Source organism: Esox lucius, chromosome 23 (assembly GCF_011004845.1).
Source record: "Esox lucius isolate fEsoLuc1 chromosome 23, fEsoLuc1.pri, whole genome shotgun sequence".
Classification (NCBI taxonomy): domain Eukaryota; kingdom Metazoa; phylum Chordata; class Actinopteri; order Esociformes; family Esocidae; genus Esox; species Esox lucius.
The window spans coordinates 969,872-989,618 of record NC_047591.1 but is presented as its reverse complement, the minus strand read 5'-3'; the positions used below and the strand labels follow the sequence as shown (position 1 = coordinate 989,618).

Genomic DNA, 19,747 nt, shown 5'->3' with positions numbered 1-19,747 from the left:
GCAATATGCTTCAATCTAAGAACACTCATCTAGTGATACAACATTATTTTATATTTACAAAATAAACAATTTACAAAAATAGGTCACTTGAAATATTCTCAATTATAGCATCTGTAGCTTTCCCTATATTTTGCAATATTTTTTTTACTAATAATTCTCAAAATATCTATAATAAAATGTACTGGTACCATATATTTTTAAGTCATGAACCGTTTATTCCAAAAGTACAAAGCATTTGATTGGTTATTTCAGTATAAAACTGCAAGCTTTCAGCATTCCACCCATTCAGCAAGAATGAACCTGATAAAGCCAAGTGGTAGCAGAATCACTTTGTACTCTGTACAGAATCATATAAATGATACAAAAGTTGTCAACCTGTTTGAAAGATCCATAATCCCATACTGTCCATAAGGCCCACTTATACCTGGTTTTGACATGCGTCATTGGTTTATTTACATCTTATCACATTCAGATCATAATTAAACTTTTAGTCAACTACACTGATCTAAGAAGGTTGGTAAAATCAGAGTGAGGACAATAACGGGACAAAGAACATATCCTAGAACCAGGTATGAACAGCAAAAAACATCTGATTTTTTTTTTACATTGTTTCTTTAATGAATCTAGCGGTTGTGCACCAATCCAGTCCTCAAGTCCATTAAAATAGTTGAAAAGTGTGGTCTTTCATCAACGTTCAGTTCAAAAATTATCACTGAGTCTGCATTTTGTGACTAATTTCTCCTCCTTTGAATCAATTCTGAAGATGTCCTTTTTTGGTAGGTATTGATTGTGGGTCCTCGGGATTATGAAATAATAACTCCGGTCTCATTTAATGGTCTCTCATAAGGCTGGCCTTTGATAGGCCAACCAAGGTCAGTCTTTGTCCTGCTCTGAATCTTTGAGATTAAGTTTTGTTGATATGCCTCCTGTCCATTGAAGACAGAAATGATGGGAGTAATGGGGAGTCTTTCATTGGGCATTAATAGGGTGTGTTTGTTTCTCAGTGTGCACGTGTGTGGCTGCCGGAATGATTAAGTACCATTTTGCAACTTAATTCACTCAACTCAAAATGAAACTCTGGCATAATTGGAACGCTTGATTAGGTTGTGGGGCTGCATGTATTAACTGAAGTGATACAGGAAAGCATGGTTGGGAAACAAGACTGGAACGAGGTTCTCCACCACATCTCTTCGAAACATATGGATATGCCTCTCCTTCGGAAATCTTAAAGATGCTAAGGACAGTGTAATCTTGATTTGTCAAATAAGCAGTGATGGACAACACTGGAACACTGGAACTTCCGCTGCTTGTTAGCCAACATATCAACATTATGTTCTGATTCTAAGGCTAGATGTACATCGATCTGTCAGAGCGATGTGTGTGCCATCGCCTGCTTTTCCCTTCCCTATTTACAAGTGTGCATGTCATTCATGCTCTCACACTTCCGACACCTAACGTAACAGCACCAAACAAACTTACACTCGCACCTCTCTACGTTCCGCACCACATGTGTATTGTATCCCCGTCCGCAACAGAGCAAGTTACAACCGTTTGGTCCAACCGAGGTGCGGTTACAGCGACGACCTCTAGTGCCCACCACGCCCCAGCGCCGGTCCTCCAGACAGTAGTTAGGAGACTTGTTGAGGAAGATGAGTTCGTCCTTTCCGATAGGCACGCGTCGCTGGTCCTTCTCCTTTCTCCTCACCTTCCTCTTGGAACGATCCAGCACCTGCACACTGCCCTCATAGCGCTCCTTCAGGAAGTTGCCCACATGCTCGAATGATGCCATGGTACGCCAGCACGTCTTGACGGCGCACGAACCCGACACGCCATGGCAGCGGCAGTCGGTTGCCATTGTCTTGGCGATGGCCTGAGAAGGGGAAAAATCCAAAACATAGTGTTAGGGTCCATGTTTTGGCAAAGTAACATAACACATTTTCCCACGTGCGTTTGGGGTACTTGATGTTTGTTTTTGCAAACTTCAGCCGGGGTTGGATGTTTTTCTTTTGTAAGAAAAGGCTTCTGTCTTGCCACCCTATCCCATAGCCCATTCATATGAAGAATACAGGAGATTGTTGTCACATGTAGCAGACAGCCAGTGCTTGCCAGAAATTCCTGCAGTTCCTTTAATGTTGACCAGTTCTCATCTTTTCATCATAAGTGTGTGTGCACACTTATGCAACCAGGTTATTGTAAGGTTTTTATTTTTCAATTTTCCCCCTCGAAGATTTCAGTTTGTTTTTCAATTGAATTGTTCACATTATAGGTCACATTAAAAGTGGAAAAAGTTCTGACATGATTTATCTTTGTCTCATTCTTTTAGATCACAAAAAACCTGTCTTTCACTTTTTATATCCACTGTAAGTACCAGCCATTAGGTGATTGCATTCTGATTTTAACTGAAGTAAAACCCTCCCTGTGGTCTGTACAGCTGGAACAGAGGAAACACTGTCATTTGAGTAGACGATTTTCCCATCCCTAAACCTTGGGAGTCACAGTACTCTTAAGATGACCCTAAAACAGCCCGGCTTTCCTCTCTTTTCCAATGTATCTTCACCCTCCCTTTCCAGTCAGTTTAATTGGAAAGCAGTGTTTGTTTGTGTGTAACTGCTGTTAATCGCTGCCATTGTATCCAATCTGAGCACATATCCATTTCTCTCTCCAGTGTTGAGGAACTTTTGTCAGTGACTGGTTTATAAGAGAGACAGATTGCAAGGGTGTCTAAGTTCATGCCAATTAGTTTACCTTGTGTTTTGATAAGGCTGGCCATACATTTGCTGTCACGCCTCACCCATTAACTCATCTTAAGAAGGATGAGGATCTGTTGAACATATTCTTTCCTTCTCTCTCGTCCCATCGGAGCTTGCCCCTCTCACACTGCCCTTTTTGTTCTCTCTTCCCTCCATCCTGTCCTTTCTGAATAGCTCTGCTTTTTTCCTGAATAGCATTCCCACTCTCTTATAAACACACATTTTCTTGAACATCTCCTGAATGTATTTTTAACGGTGTGTGATAAATTACATTACCTCTGCATGGTTTTGTCCTCCCTAGTCTCCAGCCCCCTGTTGTGTTCATATCTCATGACTGCACTGCATTATGCCTCAGATTCCTTTCATGGTTCTAGTTCAGTACTCATATTAGTCATTGATTCAGACACAATGAATCCTGCACCTGCTAAACAAGGCCTCCCACAGTACACCCCAGTGTACCTGTTGTGCAGCTGTTTGTGTGTGTTTGCGTGTGTATGTGTGGGTGTACGTGTGTGTGGCTGTAGTGTGTCTAAAACAACATATATTATGTAGATGTATTTGTTCTGTACAATTTGAGTGTACTCCCTTCTTTGTTAGTTCTAGTCATTGTCACACAGTCAGTGTGTTTCTGATTTAACTAATAAGGACAAACATTTTCTCAAACCCTGGGTTAAATATGAGAAGTTGACAAATGGGGATTTTTTTTTTAAATAGTATTTTTTATGTCTTAGGTTTAGTGCTAAAGTTACAGTTGGTGTTAGGGTTAGAATTAGGATTAGGCATTAACGGTTAGGTTCATAGTTAGACTTTACAGCTTGTTTAAGTTAGGTAATTGAGGTTAATGTTAGGTAAGTTGAGTTTGATGTTAAGGTTAGGGTTAGGCTAAGGTTTGTTTTTTAGGGGCAATAAACATTTGTCCCCATTTAGATAGCTAAGTAAAGGTATGTCTGTATCATGCAGTGTATCTAATCTAACGTCTGAATTCATTGTTGCACCATTTATTTGATTAGATTAAACTTTGTCATTGAACAAGTACAGTACAACAAAGTATTTTTTTTCTGTACACGTGGTGTGATCTCCATACTGTGTGAGTTCTTTGCCCTCAACGATTGTATTAGTGTGTGCATTTTATGAGTGTGCAAGTGCGCTGCATCTCACCTGTCTTCCGGCTTCACTGTTATGCTGGTTCATGGTAAGCAATGCGTCCCCTCCTCTGGCAGAAGACATATTCTGCACTGCGTTGTCTATGAACTTCCTGCTGAACCAGGTACCATACTGGATATGGTCCGAGCAGCCGCCCCAGTGCCACCCTTCGGTGGGTGTGCCTGTACCCTGCAGGCTGGTGTCACAACCGCATTCTGTCATGTTACCTGCGCTGCAGGAGCGCGTCACTGCATGGACCAGTCCTGCAGACATCACCGCGTAGATAAATGCGGTCTCCTTTGTCCCTGTTATAGAAATTGGCAGAAGTAGTTAGGACAGGAAAAGTTGACACTTCCTTTCACATTGTTCAGATATTTCTACCATGATAACCAAATATAAACGTTATATATAAATACGAATGTTAACCATAGACTACAGCCATCATGATTCTAATAAATTGTGTTCCAAGTTTACCCGTTTACCAGCTTGAGGGGCGTTTGAGGTTTGTTCACTTGGTTATGAAGGGTATTGCTCTACAATATTATGATAGGTCAGGGTTTGGCTAACAATAGAGTAGTTCACACTGTTAATGTAAAACAAAGGGCAGGAGAAAGGATGTAGATTTACAATAGAAAAAAATTATATAAAAGGGGGCTTATTGGTTTACACACACATATTAGGGTTCTCAGCGTTGCCTGTGTATTACAGTAGCAAACCCAAGACATTATAGTGTCTGAAGTGAAATGTGAGTTTAGCAGAAACATAGCGTCATGGGAACTGTCCTGCCCTTTGTTAGGGGGCATTGGGTTACACTTCCCAGGTTAGGGGCCACAACAGACCCTCAGAGGACAGACAAGCACTGGCTCTAGTATCATTCTACTGATATACCAATGATGAAATAGACAGAGAGAGACTTGGACGGCTGCATAAAATTACTCAGCTGGAAAAACAATCAGTGGTGATAAAAGATCTATAATTGGAATTAGGAACAGTTTGGGTACATAGATGTAGCCTCAGTGACAATGGTATTAATGTTGTGAGTAAGAGCATCGGGAAAGCTGACCACATAGCATAAGTACATTATGATATGTATAATACATCCACACGAGAATTTAGCCACTCCGGTATGGTGGCCTTCTGGTATGGTGGCAGTGTTGTAAAAAAAAACATGAGACTGGCCAATAAAAAGAAAAGATTAAGGTGAGCAGAAGAATACTGGCCAGAGGAAGAACTCTGCCTTGAAGGCCAGCATTGCAAACTCGCCTCTTCACAGTGGATGTAGAGACTGGTGTTTTGCAGATACTATTTAATGAAGCTGCCAGTTAAGGACCTGTGAGCCGTTTCTCAAAGTAGACACCTACAGTGGGGAGAACAAGTATTTGATACACTGCCGTCTTTGCAGATTTTTCCACTTACAAAGCATGTAGAAGTCAATCATTTTTATCACAGGTACTCTTCAACTGTAAGTGAAGGAATCTAAAACCAAAATTCTCAAAATCACATTGTATGATTTTTAAGCAATTAAATTGCATTTTATTGCTTGACATAAGTATTTGATACATCAGAAAAGCAGAACTTAATATTTGGTACAGAAAACTTTGTTTGCAATTACAGAGATCATACATTTCCTGTAGTTCTTGACCAGGTTTGCACATACTGCAGCAGGGATTTTGGCCCAATCCTCAATACAGATCCTTCAGGTTTCGGGGCTGTCGCTGGGCAATATGGACTTTCAGCTCGCTCCAAAGATTTTCTATTGGGTTCAGGTCTGGAGACTGGCTAGGCCCCTCCAGGACCTTGAGATGCATCTTACGGAGCCACTCCTTAGTTGCCCTGGCTGTGTGTTTCGGGTCGTTGTCATGCTGGAAGACCCAGCCACGATCCATCTTCAATGCTTTTACTGAGGGATGGAGGTTGTTGGCCAAGATCTCGCGAAACATGGCCCCATCCATCCTCCCCTCAATATGGTGCAGTCATCCTGTCCCCTTTGCAGAAAAGCTGCCCCAAAGAATGATGTTTCCACCTCCATGCTTCACGGTTAGGATGGTTTTCTTGGGGTTGTACTCATCCTTCTTCTTCCTCCAAACACGGCGAGTGGAGTTTAGACCAAAAAGCTCTATTTTTGTCTCATCAGACAACATGACCTTCTCCCATTCCTCCTCTGGATCATCCAGATGGTCATTGGGAAACTTCAGATGGGCCTGGACATGCGCTGGTCTGAGCAGGGGGACCTTGCATGCGCTGCAGGATTTTAATCCATAACGGTGTAATGTGTTACTAATGGTTTTCTTTTAAACTGTGGTCCCAGCTCTCTTCAGGTCATTGACCAGGTCCTACCGTGTAGTTCTGGGCTGATTCCTCACCTTCCTCATGTTCATTGATGCCCCACGAGGTGAGATCTTGCATGGAGCCGCAGACCGAGGGAGATTGACCGTCATCTTGAACTTCTTCCATTTTCTAATAATTGCGCCAACAGTTGTTGCCTTCTCACCAAGCTGATTGCCTATTGTCCTGTAGCCCATTCCAGCCTTGTGCAGGTCTACAATTTTATCCCTGATGTCCTTATACAGCTATCTGGTCTTGGCCTTTGTGGAGAGGTTGGAGTCTGTTTGATTGAGTGTGTGGACAGGTGTCTTTTATACAGGTAACAAGTTTAAACAGGTGCAGTTAATACAGGTAATGAGTGGAGAACAGGAGGGCTTCTTAAAGAAAAGCTAACATGTCTGTGAGAGCTGGAATTCTTATTGGTTGGTAGGTGATCAAATACTTATGTCATGCAATAAAATGAAAAATAATTATTTAAAAATCATACAATGTGATTTTCTGGATTTTTATTTTTTAGATTCTGTCTCTCACAGTTGAGGTGTACCTATGATTAAAATTACAGACCTCTACGTGCTTTGTAAGTAGGAAAACCAGCAAAATTGGCAGTGTATCAAATACGTATTTGTCCCACTGTATATATTTGTCTTCTTGCTCAGTTGTGCACTGGGGCCTCCCACACCTCTTTCTATTCCGGTTTGAGCCAGTGGGTGCTGTTCTATGAAGGGAGTAGTACACAGTGTTGTACAAGATCTTCAGTTTCTTGGAAATTTCTCCCAAGGACTAGACTTATTTTCTCAGAACTAGAAAGACTGATGAGTTTCAGTATAAAGTTCTTTGTTTCTGAGCCTGTAATTGAACCTGTTAAAGTGTATGCTTGTAATGTTTAGATAACAAAAGACCATCTGTTTATTTGTACACAGGAAGTTACGTTCATTCAAAGCGCAACATTAAGTAGCCAATGGGTTTACAGTAATTCTGTCCTCTATGTCTTTAAAGGTGAGGACAACCAGAAGTTTCTTTGAGATGAGAGCTTGAGTTTGTAAGAACGAGTATCGAGCCACAAACATTATGAACAATCGACCATCAAATGCTGCAATAAATAATTGTATTACTCTATCCCTTGACAACCTGGGTATGCGATCATTATTTCAACCACTATACGGAACGGCTGATTTCTAACAAACCCACAATTGCTGATGCTGAAAATACTGAACTAGTCAAAAGAAGGCCAGTTGTATTGCTTCTTTAATCAGTACAACACAATTCAGCAGTGCTAACATAATCCTAAAATAGTTTTTTAATCATCAATTTGCCTTTTAAAATGAAAAGTTTTGATTAACAAACACAACGTGCCATTGAAAAACAGGAGTGATGGTGGCTGATAACGGGCCTCTGTACGTCTATATATCCCATTGAAAATCAGCCATTTCCAGCAACAATGGTCATTTACAATATTAACAATATCTACACTGTATTTCTGATCAATTTGATGTTATTTAACTGAATAAAAGATTTGATTTTCTTTTGAAAACAAGGACATTTCTAAGTGACCCCAGACTTGAATGGTGTATGTATAGATAGATTATCTCTTTTAGTTAATATATATATACACAAATGTGTTCAAGCATAGTTATTTAATTTTAAAATGTTTCCATATATTTTATTTCATATTTCATATTATTTATAATATATCCATATAATGTTGAATGGTTGTCAATCAAGGGTACATAACACTCAGAGATGGGCAGTATTTATGATACACATATTTAAAATATATTTCAAATACAATTTACAAAATACTATATAGTATTTCATAAGGTTGATGAAAATGGCTTCATATTTTGTATCAAAATACATTGGTGTTTTGCATTTTGTAGTTTAGTATTACTTTAGTAATACTTTAAACAAATTTTTGAGAAGTCTACATGACATCCTAAAAATGCAGACTCTGGTGCCTACACAGAAATTTGCCCAGACATGTTGACATGTTGAGAACAGAAAATGTATCCATAACCAAAGAAGGTCAAGGTGAGAAACGTGTAGGTTGCCAGCTTTCCAATGAGTTTTAGCATAAATTGCCACAATTTTTATGTCATGTTTTGGTGTTAGTTTTAGTAGCCTAGGCTAAATTGTTTACCGTTTTATGTAACGTTCTAGCTAACTATTTGCCCCGAGTAGCAGCCCTCACAGTTAATGTTAGCTTGCTACTTTCAGCCTATGTTTTTGTCATTAACACTCAATCACACGCTTACACTGTCACCCACACTCACACATAAGTTTGACTGTTTTTAGTAGAACTTTTGAACTGTTTTGGAATACCTGGTCTGTAGTATTCTCTATTGTAGTATTCTCTATTGGAGTTTAAGTCTCTATAGGTGCAGCTTCTGCAGTAATGCGGTCGATGTATCAGTCTGTCGTGGTGAAGAAAGAGCTGAGCCGCAAGGCGAAGCTCTGGATTTACCGGTCAATCTACGTTCCTACTCTCACCTATGGTCATGAGCTTTGGGTCATGACCGAAAGGACAAGATCCCGGATACAGGCGGCCGAAATGAGCTTTCTCCGCAGGGTGGCCGGGCGATCCCTTAGAGATAGGGTGAGAAGCTCGGTCACCCGGGAGGAGCTCGGAGTAGAGCCGCTGCTCCTCCACATCGAGAGGGGTCAGCTGAGGTGGCTTGGGCATCTGTTTCGGATGCCTCCGGAACGCCTTCCTGGGAAGGTGTTCCGGTCCTGTCCCACCGGGAGGAGACCCCGGGGAAGACCTAGGACACGCTGGTGTCTGGGGAGAGGGAAGTCTGGGCATCTCTGCTTGGACTGCTGCCCCCGCGCCCCGGATGAAGCGGAAGAAGATGGATTGATGCATGGATGGATGGAGTTTAAGTAAACGTTCTTACTACACTATTATGTGTATGTGTCCTCTATACCTATATTCTGAGGCTCTCAATAGATTCAGTGGTTAGAGTTGGGTTAATACTCCTTGACAAGTTCTGTTGCTACTTTCTGATTACGTTTCTGGCTACATTTTAAATCAATACATATTGATCATTTAACAATTGTTGACTAAGTGCTAAAATGTTTGTTTTCAACTTCAAATAGGCTTCCAATGTTAAATAAATAAATAATTGATGGCTAAATGATTGTACCCTAACTCAAGTAACTGTTTAGTAGGATCGTGATTTTGCATGAATGACTGCCATTTACTAAATGTAGCCATAGTCTGTTATGGTTATTAAACACTGGATAGCTGAGTTACCTGACAACAAAGGACGAATGCTAACAACAGGCTAATGCTAACGCAAGTCTGGTAAGTAACATCTAATAACCTATTTATCATGAAATAATGTAATACAAATATGATCATTATAGATACTGTCTGCTTTGCGTATTTGGAATGGGAGAAGTGTTCCACATGGCTGTGTGTGTGGTCTGAATTCAATCATAAATAGAAAAATAATAATGGGTGTCATAATCATATTGTTCTGTATGCACATAAGGTGAATTATTTAATTGTTCTGTTCACTTTTATTGTGATACAATGCATATTTGTGTAAGAAAAAGGGTTTGAAAAGTGTTGGTGTAATGACAGAACAATTCCAAAAGGATTTTTGGGCTGATTTAAATGAAAATTGTGTCAAAAACGTGTTGGACAAAAGGCAAATTATTGAATTTTTCTGTTCACATTCATTGACAGCCTTTTCTTACACAAATGTGCATTGTGTTTGCACAGAACATTTGTATTGGGAGTATCACTCCATTTGGGTGTGTTATGGTCAGAATTCAATGATATATAGAAAAAATCTGATTTCTTTATTGTGCATTTTTCCCTAAAACACTACCTTATAAGAACATTAACATGCATGCTTATATTAGCTGAGGTACTTTGGAATAATTTGATGCCAAATACACAATGATCGATTTACATTACATATTACATATATATACATATTGTTTATAAGACCAAATATAAAAGTAGTGACACCCAAAAATTTAAAGCATAGTACTCAGAGGGTTAACTACTTACTGAAAGTCAGCCACCAACGACTCCGACAGATTCCCACCCATGCATGCACTGAACGAGGTACCACTGTTCAGGGCTAGGTGGGGACAGTGGATGAAACCATTGTGAGGCGAATGGCAGGGGGTCACAATCTTTTGAAACCTAAAAACGCGCTGTTAAATGTCGATAAGTGCTTCCATTGCATCATATTAATATTATTGAAATTACATAGTTATGCTTACAATGATATATTGCAGGGGACAAATCATAGTTCTCCCCCCCAGGTTTCCCCATATAAAGGGAACACAATCATCACAGCATAACACCAATTAAACTTCATGGGATGTCAATATGTCCAGTTAGGAAGCATAAGTGATTGTGAATCAATGTCACCTGTTTTGGTGCAAATGAAAGTAAAAACCGGTGCACTGGAGAGGAAACAGCATGACAACCCCCAAAAATTGAATAGTTTTGCAAGTGGTGGCCACAGACAATTGCTCTCTCCTTATTCTTCCTGACTGATTCTGCTCTAGTTTTGCATTGTCTTTATATCTACTGGTAGCACGAGGCGGTACCTGCAGCCCATTCAGTTTGCACAGGTAGTCCAGCTACTCCAGGTTGGCACATCCATACGTTGATGCAGGGTTGATGCTGCTCCTTTGTGCAAGGAGGAACAGTAGAAACAGGAGGAGCACTGCTAGAGCCCTAGAAAATGACCTCCACCAGGCTACTGGTGTTTAAGTTTCTGACCTGATCAGAAACAGACTCCAGGAGGGTGGCATGAGGGCCCGACGTTCTCTAGTGGGACCTGTGCTCACAGCCCAGCACTGTGCAACTCAATCAGCAATTACCAGTGAACATGACAATTGTCAGGTCCACCATTGGCGCCCCATTCTCTTCACATATAAGAGCAGGTTCACACTGAGCACCTACACTCACCTAAAGGATTATTAGGAACACCATACTAATACTGTGTTTGACCCCCTTTCGCCTTCAGAACTGCCTTAATTCTACGTGGCATTGATTCAACAAGGTGCTGAAAGCATTCTTTAGAAATGTTGGCCCAAATTGATAGGATAGCATCTTGCAGTTGATGGAGATTTGTAGGCTGCACATCCAGGGCACGAAGCTCCCGTTCCACCACATCCCAAAGATGCTCTATTGGGTTGAGATCTGGTGACTGTGGGGGCCATTTCAGTACAGTGAACTCACTGTCATGTTCAAGAAACCAATTTGAAATGATTCGAGCTTTGTGACATGGTGCATTATCCTGCTGGAAGTAGCCATCAGAGGATGGGTACATGGTGGTCATAAAGGGATGGACATGGTCAGAAACATTGCTCAGGTAGGCTGTGGCATTTAAACAATGCCCAATTGGCACTAAGGGGCCTAAAGTGTGCCAAGAAAACATCCCCCACACCATTACACCACCACCACCAGCCTGCACAGTGGTAACAAGGCATGATGGATCCATGTTCTCATTCTGTTTATGCCAAATTCTGACTCTACCATCTGAATGTCTCAATGGAAATCGAGACTCATCAGACCAGGCAACATTCTTCCAGTCTTCAACTGTCCAATTTTGGTGAGCACGTGCAAATTGTAGCGTCATTTTCCTATTTGTAGTGGAGATGAGTGGTACCCGGTGGGGTCTTCTGCTGTTGTAGCCCATCTGCCTCAAGGTTGTGCGTGTTGTGGCTTCACAAATGCTTTGCTGCATACCTCGGTTGTAACGAGTGGTTATTTCAGTCAAAGTTGCTCTTCTATCAGCTTGAATCAGTCGGCCCATTCTCCTCTGACCTCTAGTATCAACAAGGCATTTTCGCCCACAGGACTGCCGCCTACTGGATGTTTTTCCCTTTTCACACCATTCTTTGTAAACCCTAGAAATGGTTTTGCGTGAAAATCCCAGTAACTGAGCAAATTGTGAAATACTCAGAGCGGCCCGTCTGGCACCAACCTTTTTTCCCCATTCTGACATTCAGTTTGGAGTACAGGAGATTGTCTTGACCAGGACCACACCCCTAAATGCAATGAAGTAATTGCCATGTGATTGGTTGATTAGATAATTGCATTAATGAGAAATTGAATAGGTGTTCCTAATAATCCTTTAGGTGAGTGTATGACAGACATGAAAGAGTCTCTAGTCTTGGTGGTGGGTCAGTGATGGTCTGGGAAGGCATATCCTTGAAGGATTGCACAGATAATGCAGGATAATGCCCGGCCTCATGTGGCCAGAGTGTGCAGGCAGGTCCAGGATGACGAAGGCATTGATGCCATTGACTGGCCCTTCCCTAGACCTGAATCACTTCATCTGACGCCACCAAGTAGCACCACATACTGTCCAGAAGCTAAGTGATGCCTTGATCCAGGTCTGGGAAAACATCGCCCAGGACATCATCTGCCGTCTCATCAGGAGCATGCCCAGATGTTTTCGGGAGTGCATACAGGAACGTGGGGGCCATACACACTACTGAGTCACATTATGAGTTGCCATGATGAAATGTACACAAGTTGGAACAGTCTGTGTTTTCTATTGTTTACTTACATTTTCGGTGTGAGTTGGAATCCAGCCCTCAATCGATTTCCATTGACCATTGTTACGTTCAAGTCAAGTTCAGTTCATTTTGTTTTCCGCTAACTACACAAAGTATAATAAAGACTTTGATCTTTAATTAATTTCCTTCCTCGAGATACTTACATGGATTTTACTATAAAAGAAAAGTATTACAGAAAAGTATATATTTTCGTTTTACACAATATGCAAATTAACTGTAACTTTCCTAAAAGTTCTTTGTTCAGACAATATTAATTACATAACTAATCATGTTTTAAGAAGAAATAAGCTAACATTTTGCTATAATCGTTGTTTATTACAGCAGTTTATTCTTGGGGTCCCCAGGGACCCCAGTTGGTAGTCCTTGTATGTTAAATATTTTGGTAGGATGAGGGTACATTTTTTTGAGCAGTGTATTTATGATCAACAATCAAATTAAGAATTACTTAAAAACGAGTTGCTATGAATAAAACAACATAAGTCAACTTAATCAACTGCGTCAATGTAGTGGTGAAGAGATAGACCAAATAGGCTGATAGATGCAAGGATTGCAAAGTGATTTCATGCTCCCTTGCAAAAGTATTTTTAGTAATTTTAAAATACTAAAGTAGTTTATTATAATACAGGGTGTAGCTGCTGTATTTTGAAGTTTATTTTGATACACTTAAAATTAAGGTATTGGATATCTTATTTTAAAATACATGTATGTATATTTACCCATCTCTGACATGCAATTTAAATTTTGTATGTGTAAGATGCATACAACCAGGGACATCGATAGGGCTAAAGCCCCCCCTAAATAACATTTCAGTCAATATACTTTTTGTAATTTCTTTTTTTGTCAACTATAAATTTTGGATAGAAAATGTATAGGATCATGTTCATTTTGCAGTATGTTGGGTTGAATTTGATGCTTTAAACATAACTTGTTCATCTGAAGCAGCTCTCTTCTAGTTAACGTCTCTCTACTATCCGCCATCCCCATTATTTGTGGTTCTAGTGGTGGGAGAACAAAATCCTTTCAAGTTAGAAATGTAAATGCCCTGGAAAACAAGGTACCTTTTGCTAATTGTTTTATTGGAAATTGTTTTAGACGTTGCAAGCCGTGAAATTGGACTTGCGCAAAAGACCAGAGGTCATGTAATATCAAAGTGCTTATTCTTTTTTTTTTGTTTACCAGAATGCAAGAAAGGCTAGCTACAAGTTTCACGTTACACTTCAGAGAAGACTATGGTCTGTCATTTGTAATACAAATAAAAAGCAATTATAATGTAATTCAACAAAATAGTAAGGTGGCAGATAATAGATATTATATATTTTTTTAGCTATGTCACTAACCAACCAATACCTGAATATATAGAACATATTTCCTCTGTAATTTCAAAAGCGTCATTAATGACATGCTAGCTAACATTTTTATGTCACAAAGATTCAGCATAAACATTGATGACTTGACCAAATTATTACTCGATAAAATATGTTTTTCAAAATTGCTGTTGGATATGTCGATAATGGGGTTATACAAGATTATACTAAGTCTATGTTCAATTCTTGGGTTTCAACAGAACACAGTAACAAAACCGTGCGTGTTTCACATTTTCATATTTGTTTTGGTTTGAAGTCATCAACATATTTCAACATATTATATTCAGAGGAAGGGAGATCCGGTTATTATTTTTTATTTTTTTAAGTATGACACATTTTATTAATGACTTTCCGAGATGAATAGGCTAATGACTAAATCTGTTTTTAAATTATTCAGAGAAATTGCATTTTAGCATTTCGTTTACTATAAACTATAGTTGATTTTTGTGCCTTTTGATGGTGTTGGATGAATGAGGACAGAGTAAGGCATTAGATCAGTGTCTAGCACCAACAATGAGACAGGTATACTTTTAGCCAAACTTGACCATAAATAACCTTATTTTTATAGATTTTGCGCCCATTGTTACTCTAAAAATACATGATGAAATATGTTTTGGTAGTGTGCCCAGACCCCCTAAACGAGGATTAGCCCCCCTATCCATACATTTCTAGTGACGTCCCTGCATACAACTGTGTAAATTGGCTATAGAAAGTGTTATACACCCTGCTTAGGGGAGTCCCTAATGTCTATAGGCTATTGGTAACATTTCAACCATATCCATCAACCCTAACCCATTCTAAAACTAACCTTAACCTTTTTAATGAGCATTTAAAACCGAAATCGGTTCTCACAAAATAAAGTATAACCAAGCATCTTACAAAATATGTCTTGCTCTGTAATTTTAGGTTATCTGTGCAGGATAACCGTTTGAACCAAAATATAATGTATATCAAAAGCAAGATCTTCCAAGATAAACATTTTAAGAGAAATGTAAGAAATGCTTTTAGACCACGCAACAATAAGCATATGCGCTCAATAACTTTATTTTACTGGTTAATGTACATACATACAGTTTGTATTTCCATACAATTTTATTATGCAAACTTTATGGTCCGTTTTTATTCGTTTTGTTTTTGGTCTTAATTAAGTTAACGTTGATAGATGGAATGTGACAATGTGCAACAATGGAATGTGACAGGATATAAAAAGGAAAGAGATAAGCGGGGTATAATGTTTCATGTTTAAATAAAATGCTTAATATTTAAACTATGCGTAGCCTACTTTTGGGAATAAAAATTCAAACACATTTTCGGAGTAGAATCTAAAACAAAGAGACGTGTTTTCCTATGTTACAGGTCGACAATGAATCTCCTAATTACGATCATCTTGGTTGATTCAGGACCAGAGGGAAGCAGGACTTGCTGTTCTAAGACAACACTTGACCGTGGATAAGTGGTGTGTTGAGACTTTTAAACCGAGGCAGAAGCGCACACCGCTGTGTTCATGTAATTCCAATAATATTATTAACACGCAATCAAAGCACTTGTGCTGATTATACTACACAAACACTGCGTGTCGGGGTATTTGACGGAGTCTGTCGTTGGTGGTTGACTTTCAGTAAGTACCTCAAACAAAGCATATTTTAGACATTTTCCTTAGTTCTACCACTCAATACAATAAAACACACTTCTAACCATCGCCAGCCTTAATTTTCTTTGCATTGAAATACAGGTCACTCTTTATGTTAGCTAGCGGTTAGCTGTTAGATGCTTCTAGCAAGCTACAGTAACATCAACCAGCTTTTGCACTAGTTTGATTTTGAGTGAATGAGAGAAGCTTGCAGTGCGGTGTACGTACTGTAGTGTTCCTTAGAAAGGATCATAATACATTCGGGGCGTAGCGACAGAAAGTACAGGGTTTTGAATGTAAATGCGGAAAATGTCGATGTACACGCTAGCGACTTCTACATTGCCATAAAGCGTGATCGGAATTACAGATTAATAGATATGGGGCTTTTATTTTGGTCCATTTGAGATTCGGGGCTATTCATAAAAGACCCGGGGCTATAGCACTGGACCCCCAGGGCTAACGACGCCACTGGCTGGCAAGCTGAGTGTTTGTGTGTACCATCTGAAAGGCGCTCAGTGCACGTAGCTAACGTGAGGTTAATCCAGTCAGTTTGTTTTATGTGGGTAGGGTTCACACACTAGCTGAATTTGCACAGCTACAGTAGCAAGCAAACCGATAGTGCAAACGAAAACAGTATTTACAGCACTACTTTTGGTGTCCCCCTCCAAAATTGCTCGAGAATATTTTATTTGTTTGTCCCCTCCAAACCTGATATCAGATTTTCGACCCTGACTCACTACCAAAAATAAAGACCCTTAAATGGGTTGCAAAAAGAGGGCATGTTGGAAAGTTTACCAGTGAACACGGAAGTTTTGACAACTGTGAAGGTATATTTAAATTGTATAATATCTAGTGGTCTTTTGTTGTCCTTAGGATAATCTCAGTTGACTACCTCTGACCTTCTATGTGGAGTTATCACATGTAAAATATAGGAAATATATTAATTTTATTATTTGAAACAAAAACAAAAAATACATTTTCAAAAATATAAAGCATCAACTTAGTACCACTGGAGTTCATTATGACAGTTTAGATCAAAGCCCAAAAAGCAAAACATAAAAAAACACCTATTGTTATGTCCATTACAATTAGGTACAAGCTTTTCCTTACCGCTGGTTAGCTCGTAGCCGAACACAGTGGGGTCCTCCGTAGTCGAACAGTTCCAACGCTCGTGCTTGAACTGGGTCTGGCACTCTGCGATGCCGAGTCGCGCGCCGTCTTTGATGCTAGGCAAGAGATAAGTCTTTCTCTTGCACAGGTCCTTTTGCTTATTCGTCAGTGTGAGATTGGTGCAGCCCAGCTTCTCTGGTATTCCCACGGACGTTATTCCCAGCCACCTGAGTGACACAGCAAGCAGTGGAAACAATAAGTCACTTTTTAACCCTCTTTCGTTCCCATACTTGATCGCTTGTAGGCTATGTGTAAATAAATGTAGCAATGAGACAAAAACACAACCTTAATTTTAGAATGAAATATACTTACATCCAGCTGGCTCGACAACAAATGGGATACACTGAAAACAGTGAGAGTACCAGAAAGCAAATCTGATGTACTCCACAGCCGCTCCTCTCCATGACCACTTCATTTACAGGAGTCGATTGGCCTCCCGGGCACTGGGGATGGGTATGTCCATGGAACTCTGCGTCGGTGCGCCGCACTGTCTCATGCTAGCTCGGAAGCATGGATTTGAACTGAAATAATCCTTAATAGTTGGTTATCTCAACCTCTAGAATTTCGGTAAAACAACATCCCTGGGAAGTGAAATAAGGATGTGGGGGAATGCTGATTCTAATCACGGTGTTCGGTGGCTGATATCAGCCAAGTACTTGTAACCTTGAGGTTTAGTGGTGACAGGATACATTTGGATGATTTGTCAAATCGCAGTTTTATCCTGGACTGGGAGAACCCACTCAAAGCATCTCTTACCGTGCGCTCTAAGGCTTCAATTGGCCTACACATGGTTTCATATTCAGCAGACGCGCCTGTCCTACGCCCCTTTTGGACGGACGCACAGTGAAAAAAAACGCTTGCCGATGCTCAGCTGGTACGGATCAGGTTGAGACGCGAACTGTTCAAAACCGCTATGGGAAAAGTAAACCTGTCATGTCAAGAATGCGTGAAGAGAATATAGGTCGGACAAGTCAAGCTCAGTCTTAGTATATGAAAACAAAATAAATAAATAGTTATTATACCATTGATGATGATATACACTGTTTATGGTAAACTACGCATGGGCAATAGGCCTACTGTTTTACTAATATAACTGCTATCTTAACGGTTGACAAGAAAATATATATATTATAATAAGCCTAATAAAGAGGAAATCCTCTTTCCGGTATTTCAGTTTGCATTGTGTAGGATTTGTAATATGTTTACATTGTTTGGGCAGTACGAACACGTTTATCGTCCTGTAGAATTGAAAGGAACATTCTGAGATTGGTACGGCAGTTGTTCTGCGCATTACACATATTGTAAACGGAACAGGGCAGAATAGCTGTAAGAAATTATAGAGTAGATTTTCAAAGTTTAGCTCGGAATGTAGCCCCTTTGAAAATAAATGCGAATGTTTTATATGAAATGAAGAGCTTTGATCATATTCTGAATGAAGCAAATATTGAAAGAGATTTTAGGTATTTTCTAAATCAGTTGTGCTTTATAAAAACTTCATAAATGAATAAACTGTCCAGTTTTTCTGGATGTGTAAGGAAATATAATTGAAGCATGGAAATAAAAGCTTCAATTAATTACGTTATGAGTGAAAATGATTTAATTCCAGAACATTTTATTTGATTATTTTAAAACAGCACATTTTACTGGAATGCTTAAAAGAAAGACCCAAGTAAAGTATAGTTGTGAAAAACAAAGTTATGTTGTAAATACTGTATTCCTGAAATTCAAATGCTTACCGTTTCTGATGAAGGCGCTAACAGTGACCAGTCATACAAAATGTTTGAGTAGACTGTTGTTGGAATGGAACATTTAATGGTTTTTTTGTTCAAGTTAAATGTGACTCTACATCTGTAGTCTCAATTCCTAAGTTTATGTTCACTTTTATATCACCTGCATTTTTAATTTGAGTATCTGTCATAAAAGAACAAATATTATTCATGCGTATATTATTAAAGCATCTAATTAATTTGAGTATTTGAACAGATATCAATGAAAAAACAATTTAATTTAATATAATATATATTTTCAGCGAATACATTTAAATACTCAACTTCAAAGAAGTTGAAAAGGCAAATGTTTATATACAATTCTAAAAGTAGATGTTTTAAGTATTATTTTATCAATTAATTACTAAACATAACATTAGAGTGGCAATATTCTATAGAGTACTGGTGAAATGTTACTTTAAACCAGAAAATGTAGGATTACCTCATTGCTCTACATCATGGGTACTCAATCCTGCCTATTCCTGGAGAGATACAATCCTGTAGGTTTTCACTCCAATCCTAATTTTGAACACCAGATTTTAATAAATAGCTGGATGAAAAGCTAAATCAGGTAAGTCACAACTGGGGTTGAAGAGAAAACCCTCAGGATGGTAGATCTCCAGGACCAGGATTGAGCAGCCCTGCTTTATATCCACTGCAAACTACTAACATTCTGCAATATCACACATACCAAAACACTGAGCCAGGATGTACTAACGCTCTTGGCATCCTAAATAGGTGCGGGATTATGCGTTTCAGGCCAAATTGCTGCTCAATATCTGACAAGCATTTTAAAATGTTTATTTTAATTTTCATGTAACATCAATTTTCACAATCAACTATCAGCTTCATATAAGTGATTAAATGAATAAAGCAAATATTGAAAGATATTTTAGATTCCTCCCAGTTGTGCTTTATAAAAACTTCATAAATGAATAAACTGTCCAGTTTTTCTGGATGTCTAGGGAAATATAATGTAAGCATGGAAATAAAAGCTACAATTAATTACTTTACGAGTGGAAGTGATTTAATTCCAGAACATTTTAT

General features: G+C 39.2%; 1 protein-coding gene across 1 annotated transcript; it reads right to left on the bottom strand.

Moving 5' to 3' along the window:
* Nucleotides 1-194: 194 nt before the first annotated feature.
* wnt16 (wingless-type MMTV integration site family, member 16) lies at nucleotides 195-17,989 on the bottom strand. Its single transcript, XM_010865658.5, has 4 exons — nucleotides 17,247-17,989; nucleotides 16,875-17,101; nucleotides 3,909-4,198; nucleotides 195-1,870 (listed from the first exon to the last, which is right to left on the bottom strand). The coding sequence occupies exons 1-4, from the start codon at nucleotides 17,336-17,338 to the stop codon at nucleotides 1,406-1,408; spliced, it is 1,074 nt and encodes a 357-aa protein (XP_010863960.1). The 5' UTR covers nucleotides 17,339-17,989; the 3' UTR covers nucleotides 195-1,405.
* Between the last annotated feature and the right edge of the window lie 1,758 nt (nucleotides 17,990-19,747).

Bases quoted from the DNA above. Each gene is read 5' to 3' on its own strand.
- wnt16 (XM_010865658.5), bottom strand. From the start codon at position 17,338: ATGGAGAGGAGCGGCTGTGGAGTACATCAGATTTGCTTTCTGGTACTC. The intron at 17,102-17,246 runs GTAAGTATATTT...TGTGTCACTCAG, and splicing joins TGTTGTCGAGCCAGCTGGAT to GTGGCTGGGAATAACGTCCG. The intron at 4,199-16,874 runs GTAAGGAAAAGC...TTTCTATAACAG, and splicing joins CGGCTACGAGCTAACCAGCG to GGACAAAGGAGACCGCATTT.